The sequence below is a fragment of the Anser cygnoides genome, chromosome 2 (assembly GCF_040182565.1).
Source record: "Anser cygnoides isolate HZ-2024a breed goose chromosome 2, Taihu_goose_T2T_genome, whole genome shotgun sequence".
NCBI classification, from domain to species: Eukaryota; Metazoa; Chordata; class Aves; order Anseriformes; family Anatidae; genus Anser; species Anser cygnoides.
In genome coordinates this window covers 61,997,208-62,010,134 of record NC_089874.1, presented here as the reverse complement: position 1 = coordinate 62,010,134, position 12,927 = coordinate 61,997,208, and the positions used below count along the sequence as shown (strand labels likewise).

The following is a 12,927-nucleotide window of genomic DNA, read 5'->3' as shown; positions in this document are numbered from 1 at the left end:
ATTTATTTTTCCACGCAGGACTCATTTAAAATCTTCTTTAATGCCACTGCATATGAATAAACTCAGGAGGTGAGGCAAAACCAGCAGTGTCACCATGCTTAAGATGGCTGTATTCTGTCCAGTCGGGGCAAGAATCCCTGCTCATGTTTGATCCTTTCTGAACTCCTGCCCTCAAGGACACTGCACACTAAACCTGCAACCTAAGTTCTCGTGGCAGCATGTGAACACAGCTTCTCTCTAATCTTTCCTGCAGTCTGCATTCAGCTCAGCCATAGACTAGTCTCTGGTAAAGCACCTTTACCTACATAGATTTTTTTTTGTTGTTGTTAAATACTACAGAATTCAGACATGTACCTGCTAAAGAGTATAACTTATATATCCCACGCTCAAGGCATACCAATTTGTGCCAACTTTTACAAGTTTTTCAGCCCTGAGAATCTGGTAATCTTTCATTCAAACACAATCCCTGCAAAAAGGATCAGTCAAATCCAGCTGTGGTGTGAGGCAAGGAGCATTATAACATCTGGCTACCTTGGTCAGAAGGCTTCAGTAGGAAATTCCCACGGGACAAGACCACCCAGGCTACTCTTTTCCTGCTGTATCTATACCATATTTACTGCAGTACCTCAAATGAGTGCATAAGTAAATACTAATCTGGTGGCTTCACAACCTTTTTCATGACCACAGCATAAACTTACAATGTCCATGGTGTCCTGGTTCCAGTTAGGACAGAGTTAATTTTCCTCCTAGTAGCTGGTAGGGTGCTATGTTTTGGATTAGGATGAGAAGAGCGCTGATAACATGCTGATGTTTTAATTGTTGCAGAGCAGTGCTTACACCAAGCCAAGGACTTTTCAGCTTCTCGCTCTGTCCTGCCAGTGAGCAAGCTAGGGGTGCAGCAGGAGCTGGGAATGGACAGACCCAGGACAGCTGACCCAAACTGGCCAAAGGGGGTATTCCATACCATCTGACGTCATGCTAAACAATATATAGGGGTGGCTGGACGGGGTGGGGGGGCCGGCTGCTCGGGGATAGGCTGGGCATCGGTCAGTGGGTGGTGAGCAATTGCATTGTGCATCACTTGTTCCTTACACATTATTATTATTAATACTATTATCATTATCACTATTATTATTATTGTTATTGTTATATTCCTGTCTTAATAAACTGTCTTTATCTCAACTCACCGGCTTCACTTTCCCGTTTCTCTCCCCCATCCCAGAGAGGGAGGGGGGAGGGTGAGCGAACGGCTGTGTGGTGTTTAGCTGCCAGCCGGGTTAAACCACAACACATGGATTTCTTTCTTTCTTTCTTTCTTTCTTTCTTTCTTTCTTTCTTTCTTTCTTTCTTTCTTTCTTTCTTTCTTTCTTTTTATTTGGCTGGTTTTCACATTGAGATTTTTCTTATGTACTGATACCTTTTATGTGTTATTCAGCACTTAAGAGGATTAGTGTCATCCATAGACTGCAGGCTGCCTCTCTCTGCTGTTTTCAGCTGCTATCGCTAAGAAAGATAAATTGTTTAAAGCAAGTCATGAAAGCATTATGAAATGTGAAAATATTTTTTACTGCTGATAAACAGAAATTTATATTTAATATTAACTGTTTCATTAAGTACCATTTATTCTTGGTAATTGGGTCACTTATTTAATAACTATAAATGCCCAAATAATTGAATTGCTTAGAAAAAATGATGTTCACTGAAGTCTGAGGCTCTCGCATGAGATCGTCCCTCTTTCTTTGGGAAAGAGCTCCTGTTCCTGGAGCCCCAAAGGATTCCTAAAGGCACACATGCAGTAGGGACCTAAGAGGGGGCGTGCAGAGACATTCCTATTACAGAGCCCTATGGATGGCAGAGAGTAAGTTACTATTTACCATCACGTTTCCCATGTACTCAAACTCACATGGACATTGAGACCAGTCTGGGACTCCATGTCAACCTCAGGACCCACATACTGTGGGGTCTCCTCATGCCCTGACAGAGAAATCTAGGCAGAATCATGGAGAAAATTCCATCTTCTCAATTAAGTGAGGCACCTTGGTCTGGCTCTTAATATTTTATTATTTCTTGGAATCATCAGATCATTTAGGTTGGAAGATTGAGTGGGGAAAGAGAACTTCATGTAAGGTTCTCCAGGGAACTGAGAGGTTCTCCTGCCACATGGGGTGTATTTATTATTGCCTATTACCCATTAGTTTCCACTAGAACAACTCAGCTGTTTCATAATTCATTGCTAAATTTTACAGAAAGATGGCAAAGGGTTTTCTTTCTTCTAAGAAATTAAATGATTGATTTTAAGATTTGTGTATCTGAAGGATATGTGCAATTCTGTCAGCCACATACTGAGAACTAGGCAGTAAAGCTGCGTACAGCCCCTCCGAACCTCAATTTCTCTTCCTATAGACCAGTTACTATTTCTCACTATGTTAAGCCACATGACAAATACTTTTTTATGATGCAGGATTCCTTTTCACCTCTGTCACCTTCATGCAAATCCAGGTATATATCTCCCCATCTGTACTTGTACTTGCAAAGAGCTCAGGGTAGAAAATAGGACGCTAATTTAGAGTTTCTTTAACAATTGGCCAATAAAACCTTTGAAGTCACCTACATCTCTCAAAAGCTCGAAGAAAATATCATGGAGTAGAGAATCCAGATACATGATGCCAAGGAGACAGGAGGAGACAAAAGACCCGAGGCATGAGATGACTACAGCTGTGGGAGACAGTACGCTGCATTGGCAGTACAGCCACCACTGGTGCATAGCAGACATGGAACTACCAGGCAGGTGAAATAAAGTAGCACATAAAAACCACTCAGATTTACAATAGCTTTATGATATGGTTCCTCTGGGTCTTTGAGTAACCAGCAGTAAAGGTAAGGATCCATCTGAGACTAAGAAGCACCTCTGAATTAGGGAAGGAGTCTGAATACATCAAAAAATATATTACTTTAAGAATGTGTGATACTAAACCTCAGAAAATGTTGAGTATATTAAAATGAAGGGATGAAGGGTGATAAGAAGGATCCTTTGACCACTCCTTGCTTAAATTGTGCCCAGATCTCATATTTCAGCTTTCAATATTCAGTCACTCAAAAGTCATACAGCCAAATGACAACTACTAGAACTGACAACATTCCAGCTTCATAAATTGCATTTAGTTAAAATTAGCTATCTTGCCAATTCCTGAAACCCTTTAAAATGAACCCTGTATAGTGAACTGCTTTTCTCTCACTCTAAGAATACAAGGATATCAGGCGCATTTATATGATCAACCTTTTCCCCTTCAAAACGAACCCTTGACCACAGCATGCCTCCAAAGCCTAGGTGTCCTACATACTGGAATCCCACTCCAGTGCCTAAATACCCATGGTGGAGGTTCACATGCTTCTCTGCATAGCCACCCCAAAATTTTTAATGATGGCTGTCTTTCAAAGAACAGCAACACAGAGCTTGTGGCAGTTGCCAAATCTCCTTCTGCCACCCGAAATCTGGAGGGGCTTTGGCCACTGCTGAGCTCATCAGCTTTGGGGAAGACCCAGAGACGTATCTTGGATTACTGCTCTTGGCCACTGTCCCAGTCCTCAGAAGGAATGTGTGCCAACACATGTGCCAAGGATGCCCACTGGTGGCTTGTTGGCTTTGGAGAATAATGTTTTTTATGATTTTTTGAGCTGCTTATGATTGGATCTTTTTAAAGATGTGAAGATAACAAGGTATTAGCAAACTCTTTACATTCCTAGGGAGAAAGTCAATCCAAGTTATTTTCAAATATAGATTTATAGGCTGCAACAAGAGAAAGATGCAGAACAGAAAAGCACAGCTAGACAGGCAAAACTTGCACAATGAAAAATTTCACACAAAGTTAAAGGCAAAACCTGGTGCAAAGAATAGCCCACTAGACAGTAAACCAACAAAAGGACCACTAATGCACAAAGTACAAGGAAAGGAAGAGAGTCAGAGAGAGAGAAAGAAAACGAAACATGGAGAGGAGGATTGTTGTCACCAACATGGAAATCAAAGCAGCATGTAAACAGTCAGCCTACATGACAGAGAAGCAATCTGGCCAAACAGCGTCATCACGTTGCTTCTGGCTATGCATACAGCTGATAATGTGTGTGGGGAAGGAATGACTGAAAAATCAGAATGTAAAATCAGCATCCAATGGGTCCCCCCAAAAAGAAATTTGCTGAAATTTCTTCTAAAAAAAAAAAAAAAAAAAAAGACATGGTGCAAATCTCTAAAAGGAGATTTACCTCTTTTCTGGTATAGGACTTTCCCTGCCCAGTCCTTCTAGCAAATAGCAATCAAAGACATTAAGCTACTGCTTTGTTCTCCATCTCACACTTCCCATCAAAAGGAGCTTCCCTGCCTGACAACAGCTGCTGAAACTTTGTTATGACACAGTGATTTCCAGAAATGTCGATATTGGTTTATAACATTTTTTTTTCTACTTGACTGAAGACAGGTTAAAAATACGTACATATAAGAATTCTATTTATTTATCTCAAGAAGCTGTTAATGCTTCTGTGATGGTCACCAATTTGTATTCCTTTCCCTTTAGGACCTCATCTCCAACTTCTTAGAAGACAAGTGGGATAAGATAGAATAATCTCTGTATATAGCACTAAGGTGAGTATGCTGGTTTTATGAATGTCCACTAGTATTTAAATAGCTGTTTACTTATTCTCTGATATTTAATCACTGACCAGTGAGCTTCTGCTATTTGGATCTTTAGTACAAAGCGATCACATACTATTTTCAAACTTAAAAACAATAATAAAATAAAATAGATCCAGCAGTCAGAAACAAATGACAAATCACAACATCTCAGGGAGCATGATTTCAGAGGGAGACGATCTATCATTCAATTGTAATACCTGGAAATGTAATGAAACCTGGAAACCTGCAAGGGGTCTCTCATCTTGCATAGAGTATTTGGTATTCTAGCATTTGCAAAGACAAGTGACAACATGTGCAGATTTTGTGGGTCCTCTTTGCAGCAGTTCTGCACACAAAGGACAGCTGAAGATAAGCCATGCATGCAGGACTGTGCACATGAGTTGACATCAAAGCTGCAGAAACTCTTGCAACAGATTAAAGAGCTTGAGATGGATCCAAACCAGAAAAGTGGACTACTCACTAGAGCAACCATTACTTGTATTTGCCTTTGTATATTTTAAACAAGCCTACTTGCCTCAATTTTTATCAAAAGTTTTGTTTATGAAAACACGACTTAAAAATTACCTTTGATGGCTGCTAAATATGCTCTCAATTCTCTCTGGAGCCTGGAACCCTCTGCCTGGAAAAGAAAAAAAAAAAGTAAGTAAAAAGACATCTCAATTATATTATTGCAATCACATTTTAGTTATATTTTATGCCTTAAAATGTACATACACTGTGTCAAATTTAATAAGAGCAATTTCATAAGTTGAATTGAGTTAGCTGATGAATAATGTTACTTCTTGTAAGCATATACATGTTCATATAGAAAAGGTGGCCTGCCCAAGATGTTATGTGTAGTGTACTTTCTAGGCTAAAATTTCTAGTTTTATCAGCCACTTGGACAGGGAAGAATTCCAATCAAAGAAAGACGTGTATTTCATAGCCAAGGTCCAGTTCAAGTCAGCCTGGCCCATGCCTTAACCTCAAACACAAAGTATTATTAAGAATGCTGCATACCCTGCATACCCGTTTGAAACCACTCAAAATTGATGCCATCCTAGACTTGCAAAAAATCCATGCCCCTACATAAATGGCTTACTACTTTTGCAAACATTGAAATATTTTGCAAGCACATAACTCCTAAAAAACAATAACATCAGTTATTTTGTTTAGTTTGGCTACTGCATCTTGCAGTCTGCTGTGAACTCTCAGCTGTTTCGTCAGCACATAAACCAATATGATCTTTCTTATACCAACAGACTTTCAAAAACTCAGACTAAACAGAAGAAAACAGGTTGCTTTACTTTATTTCTGACTGTAGCACGATTTGGACTTCACAGTTCCTAGGATTTGCAATAAAATCTGTACTACATGATAGCACATACTTTATTGCTAAAAAAAAGCTGTTCTCCAGGACCCTTTGAATAGCCTGAAGATTATGGAAACCCTCTGTGCTTATTGGTTCCCAATATCCTTCAAGGTACTTATTTAAGTGCTTGGAAACTACAGAAACATCAGCTTGCAATCACATTTTCTCACATCCAGCTCTACCATATGGAAAAATCAGCTGCAAAATATGAGCAACTGCTTTGGAGTTGTTCTCATATTTTTCATATGATAGTTAAACCCCCAAATGGTGCATGTGTGAATACTTCAGGAGACAGAGTCTCAACTGGTATAAGCTGTCGTAACTCCACTGAAGTCCAAGGACTTGTGATGCCAGTGTACACCGTTGGGGCCTACGTCGGGGGGGGGGAGTTGGGGGCCCGGGTCTGGGGCTGGGGGTTTGGGAGCTGCTTGTAGACAGTTGGGGCCTGCATCTGGGGAGGGAGGGGGTTGGGGCCTGTGTCTGGGGGCGGTTTGGGGCCTGCTTGTAGAAGTATATAAACTGTGTTATGGAACCAGTAGGCACGCTCCTGCTTGTGGGACGCCCGGCATTGCAATCGCAAATAAAAATGCTACTTCACTGAGATCCTTGCCCGAGCCTATGTTATTGGCTACAGAGTGTTTCTCACAAGGTGTTAGGGTTTTAAGTTTCAGGGCTAGGGCACTAGGGTTGGATTTTCGGGTTAGGGTTTAGGGTTAGGATTTTAAGGTTTCTAGGGTTGCGGTTTTAACTGTTAGGGTTTTAAGGGTTTGCAGGGTAGGGTTTTAAGGGCTTGGGGGTTCATGTGTTAGGGTTTTAGGTTTTTTGGGGGTTTTAGTGTTGATAAGGTTTTTAGGGTTAGGGTCTTAGGGTTTTGAGGGTTAGGGTCTTAGGGTTTTCTTTTTGGTCAGGTATTTAGTGATAGGGTTTTAAGGTCTTAATTTTTTTTAAGTTAGGGTCGTTAGGGTTATGGTTTTAGGGTCTTTAGGGTTAGGGTTTTAGGGTTTTAATTTTTTTGATTAGGGCTTTTAGGGTTTTAGGGGTTTTAGGCTTAGGGTTTTAGTGGTTTTAGTGTTTTAAATTTTTTTTGCTTAGGGTTTTATTTTTTTTTGGTAAGGATTGTAGGATTAGGGTTTTTTGGGCTTTAGGGTTTTTAGGGTTAGGGGTTAGGGTTAGCTCCGTTAACTCCGCCTTTAGGGTCAGGGTTAGGGTTAATGTCAGGGTTAGGGTCTGGGTCATTAGGGTCAGTGTTAGGGTAAGCTCGGTTTAGGGTTAGGGTTTAGGGTTTAAGGTTAGAGTTAGGGTTAGCTCTGCCATTAGGGTTATATGCATATATAGGGTTTTATGCATGTCAGTCTTCTTCTGGGATCCCTTGTACTCAGAAGCCATGGAACGTACAGAAATTATCTTCCCAATTCATATCTTTCTTGGCATGAACACTAATGTAACCTCTTGGCTTGTGAAGAAAATGGGAAGTAGATACTCACAGCAACTTCATGATCCTCTGTTATCCAGATGGCAACAATTTTTAGTTATGAAAGGAATTTCTGATGTTTTTGAACCAGTAAACTCCAGCTGGAAGGCTCTGAACTCTGTTAGCTACCCTCATTGTCAGTAAAAGTCCTGTATTTACTCATATACATGACGTTTTGTCACTAAGAATAACTAGCTTACTCATTATTAACTTGCTTATTAGAATAAATAGCATGTGATGGACACACATTACTCAAACATGATGTTTATAACTGGACTACTGCATAATTTTACTCCTGGTATCCTAAACCACTGGGAGATCTGTTGTGGGTGGTTAGTGTCAGGAGTCATCACCAACCACTTCTCTGGAAAACGTTTAAGAAAAAGTCAAAGCAGTAAACCACAATGCAAATATTTTGCCGTATGTGCTGTTATAAATTCTGACAACTCATTCAAAAGAATATTTTTTAACACAAATCTCCCTCAGTCTAGCTTCTATTAATAGGTCACAAAGCTATTGAAACATCTAAGCAGCACAGAGCCATGTGAATTACCCTTTGTTAGCAAATGTATGAAACATGATGTTAAAGCACCTGTGGGCAAGGGCCTGCTTCCGTTAAATTTGAGAGTAAATCTCTCAATTTCAGTGGTAACAGAGTTAGACCCTTCTAGAAAATACCAGAAATACAAATTTGCATTGGAAATCCTTAAATTTGTGAATTCTGCAAAACACGCATCTACACATTTTGCAACTCCCTATTAGTGAAGGTCAATTCACTTTTATCAGCTAGCACACTAATCATTATTCACAGAATGAAAATATTGCACTGATGGCTCCACACACCTTGCAAACCATCATATAGTGATTATAAAAAGCACTGTTTCTAAGATTACTATATAGTTAAATTTTCTCCTTATTGATACACGCTTTCTCCTTTTTGGTCTCTTACATGAAAGCCTCTGGTGGCTCTGAAACCACTGCTCCAATTGTCTTCATTAAGGCCATCAATTTTGTTAACTGAGATGCAGCTTCTTGAAGGGGAATGAAAAATAGGTGTCATTTTGCAGATGCTGTGCTCCTCTGAAATGAAATTTCCCAAGAGAGCACTGATGCTTCCTTTATCATTTCATAATTTGTTTTATTTGTTTTACACAAGGTAGCAAAATGAGTCAGAGTATCATAATATGCAAGAAAACTCAAGGGAGAAATCTCAGTAGCATACGTAATGGCAAACTTCTCACAATCTGGTAGTTTGATAACAGCAGACGTGTTCTCACCAGATTCCAGCTCTAGAAATCAATGTTCTTAGCTCACCTGGTCAAACTCAACATACAAATTACCACAAGTCTGTCAGGCAATCGTGTTAAACTGTGCATATGAGCAAGGGGGCATAATGACCACCCAAAACAACATCTCTCACTAGGAAAATTGATAAAGTTCTCTACAGTCACATCCCAAACAACAATTTGGTATTTTGCACTTTGTAGCAGAGGGTCAGTACTGCTGTCAGATGCCCTTTGCTACTCTCTCGTCTTATTACATGGGCAGTATATTATGTAGCTGGTAGAAACACATGTCCTCAATGAGGTAAGGAGGCTCAGTGTTTTAGGATCATTCGTCATCTACAGTCACAGGTCTTAGAGACCTTTTCAGAAGCATTAAGCCTTTTTGGCAATACTGATTTCTGTGTACATTTATTTTTGGTCTAATTTCTTTAAAGAATAGTGTTTAGGTATGCCTTAGCACTGGAATCATGAGAGCCATAACACAGCCACCATAGACCAGAAGCCTGAAGAGACGTACAAAAAGTTTTAATGACTAAAATCATAAAACACATGGTTTGTGTCTTACTAGCTTTTGCTTTCTGATGCACCAGAAAAATAATTGCTTCCACCCAGAAACTAAAGGCAGGCCACCGTGCCTCCACAAAAGGTGGAATTGGATGACCTATTTGCCAGGCTTACTTATTCACAGCTTTCCAGGCAGACCAGAAGAGTTTGATTTTTCTATCATGTCACATACAGGATGTAAACAAACTACATCTTTACTGGAAAGGCCAGCACGGCATGCGCTTGATACCAAAACCAAATGAATCACTCCACTTTAGCAAGAGTCAAAAGCTCTGCGCAATGCTGAGACTGGAGCATAGGTTACTTACTAACCTGCCCCACACAAATGTAGAAAAGCTAATTATTAATGCAGCTCTGAGTCTAATACTGGAATTTGGGCGAATTAATTCATATTAAAGCATTTTCTGTACCACCTGGCAAATGCCCTCTATTGTAACGTGCACTTTTTAGCTGCAATGTAAAGCAAGGCTGTTGCTCTGTTCGCAAACAGCTAGGTAGAATTTACATGATAGGCCTTAAGGGACCTCAGAAGTACAAATGCAAAAGACTACTTCATTAAGTGAAGTTTAACAATAAAATAGGCTATTGGGATGCAGCCTTAATTCAGTATGAAGTACATCAGCATGCTACAATACCCTGTTTAACCATTCTCTCTCTTATACTCCCTAGAACTGTCCTCCAAATTTGGACTTTTTTTTTTTCTCAAAGAAACACATTTCTTCTTTTCTATTTCTACCAGCTGTGAGAGACTTGGGGTTTGAATCATTTGTCTAGTGTGTCACTTGAAAAAAAGGTGGGTTTACAAACTGCTCTAGAAACACAGAGGTTTTCAGCATGCCAGTACCTACCAGGGCAGCACCAAATTTGTCCACCCACCAAGAAGACTCAAGAGGAAGAATTTCATCATTCTAGTAATGAAGTAACATCATGAGTTGGAGGAAACTGCATCAAATTGATTGGACTCCTCAGACAGTTTGGACGAATCTGAAAAGTACGAACTTTCAGGCTAGAGCCATCATCCTCTGCCCCACGTTAGTGGTGGCACCCAATAGCCACATAAGAAAACTCAGTGCCTGCAGCAATGCTCTAACTACCCTTTTACTTCTGACTGCTGATGCCCAAAGCAACTCGCTGTGTTTGAGATGAGGGCTGAGCAGAAAATACTTAGTGCCCTCCCTAGACAAAGTCCCAAACTTTTTGTTCTCTATTTCCAGCCTCCGGACTAAATCTCTCCTTCCTCAAGCTAGGATTCTACTTCCACACCTATTACATCTTCTTACAGTCATACTTACATTCCCTAACTACGGCTCAAACTAATTATTTTAATGCATATTTCAAGTATGCAAGGTCAACAAGTGCAGAATCTACAAGTATATGGCTAAAAGTAATCTATACGTACAGATTTTCTGACTTACAGATTTTCTATACATATAGATTTTCTGAAAACTAGATTTTCTGAATATATATGTAGCCTGTCTATGCCTATAGCTGTATATTCATAACTATATTCACAATTAGCATGTATAAGCTATGTATTAAAAGTTTTCGTAGAAAACTGTTCAGAACTGTTTATTGTGAACTGGATCATTGTCCTGGTTCCAGTTAGGACAGAGTTAATTTTCCCTCATAGTAGCTGGTAGGGTGCTATGTTTTGGATTAGGATGAGAAGAGCGCTGATAACATGCTGATGTTTTAATTGTTGCAGAGCAGTGTTTACACCAGGCCAAGGACTTTTTGGCTTCTCGCTCTGTCCTGCCAGCGAGCAGGCTGGGGGTGCAGCAGGAGCTGGGAGGGGACAGACCCAGGACAGCTGACCCAAACTGGCCAAAGGGGTATTCCATACCATCTGACGTCATGCTAAACAATATATAGGGGTGGCTGGCCGGGGTGGGGGGCCGGCTGCTCGGGGATAGGCTGGGCATCGGTCAGCGGGTGGTGAGCAATTGCGTTGTGCATCACTTGTTTACTTACACATTATTATTATTAATACTATTATCATTATCACTATTATTATTATTATTGTTATTATTATATTCCTGTCTTAATAAACTGTCTTTATCTCAACTCACCGGCTTCACTTTCCCGTTTCTCTCCCCCATCCCAGAGAGGGAGGGGGGAGGGTGAGCGAACGGCTGTGTGGTGTTTAGCTGCCAGCCGGGTTAAACCACAACAGCCCTTTTGGCGCCCAACGTGGGGCTCGTAGGGTTGAGATATCGACAAATTTGACCAGAGTGTGTTAAACTAAAATTGGTATAAGTATTGGACCTGCTTAATAGTTGCTAGTCACGATGTTGATTGCCTTAATCTCCAGTCTGCTGTACCTGTATTCCAAATTGAGTTTTATAGTGCGTTACTTTCTGTATGTGCTCCCTATTGCACTGTTTATCCTTTCCGGGCCCTGGTTTAAGATTGTTATGGTACTGTGCGGTGTAACAATGGCTTATGAAATGATGAAATATCTGGTCACGACTTTAACCTGGTATTTGTACTCAGCACTGACGTCGACTCTATACTTTGGAACCCATATCTCGGAAACTATTAGCAATTACACCTATTGCCTGTTTTCGTTAGGGAGCCAATCTGTGAAGGGGACAGGGGAAGACATGTTTCCCTACCTGTTCACTCTCCCTTTCTCCTTCACCACCCTCTTATCCCCCGAGCTAGTTACGGTGGTTCTCCGAGATGTTGAATATCCTTGGGATACTCAGACCAGCCTGCTCTTGTTGTTATGTCTCCTGAATGCGCTTCAGGTTTTGTTGAGGGTTAAACAACTACTTAGGAATCTCATCCGGAGATCTGTCTTGAGGCGGGATAGTTGCGAGTGGCAGGGAGTGTGGGAGGATATGGGCAGGTTTCTAGAGCAGTGGTCACCTCCAGTGTTTTGGACATTCACCCCTGAACAACTGCAAAATCCTAAAAAGCTGGCAGAATGCTTGAAAAAAAGCTGTCATGACTCTGGCAGTTCCAAAGTGACACAAATCACTGTAGTGTGCTGGGGTCTGGCTTGTGCCTATCGAGCTGCAATTGATGCTACTAACAACCTAGCTCCCGCTCCTGCAGCTGCTCCAGCTCCAGCTCCTGCAGCCGCTCCAGCTCCTGCAGCCGCTCCAGCTCCTGCAGCCGCTCCAGCTCCAGCTCCAGCTCCTGCAGCCGCTCCAGCTCCTGCAGCCGCTCCAGCTCCTGCAGCAGCTCCAGCTCCAGCTCCCGCAGCCACTCCAGCCCCTGCAGCAGCTCCGGCTCCTGCAGCTGCTCCCACTCCTGTGTCTGGGTCAGAGAAACGAGCTGTAGCAGTGCAAGTTGACCCCACAGAGGGTATTCCAACCCCTGTGGCAGACCCTGTGTCTGGGTTAGAGAAACGAGCTGTAGCAGTGCAAGTTGCCCCTGTAGACAAGGTGAAAAAATGGTATAGAGGCTCAGGTCGTTTAGAACGCAGACAGTCTTCTGCTAAGTCTGGACATAGTGAAGACGAGGCTGGGCCATCAAAGGTGCAGGAGACTGAAGATGAGGATGTCGAAAAATCAACAGTAACTACCCGGACTCTATACCAGCGTGAGCTACGAGATGTGCGAAA

At 41.4% G+C, this 12,927-nt stretch overlaps 1 protein-coding gene across 3 annotated transcripts in view; it reads right to left on the bottom strand.

Moving 5' to 3' along the window:
* AMPH (amphiphysin) overlaps positions 1–12,927 on the bottom strand; it is a 129,995-nt gene that overhangs the window by 50,507 nt on the left and 66,561 nt on the right. For all 3 annotated transcript variants that reach the window (XM_066992213.1, XM_066992211.1, XM_066992212.1), the window contains exon 3: positions 5,249–5,303. In XM_066992213.1, the coding sequence (XP_066848314.1) occupies positions 5,249–5,303 (55 nt within the window). The remainder of the gene's footprint in view (positions 1–5,248; positions 5,304–12,927) is intronic.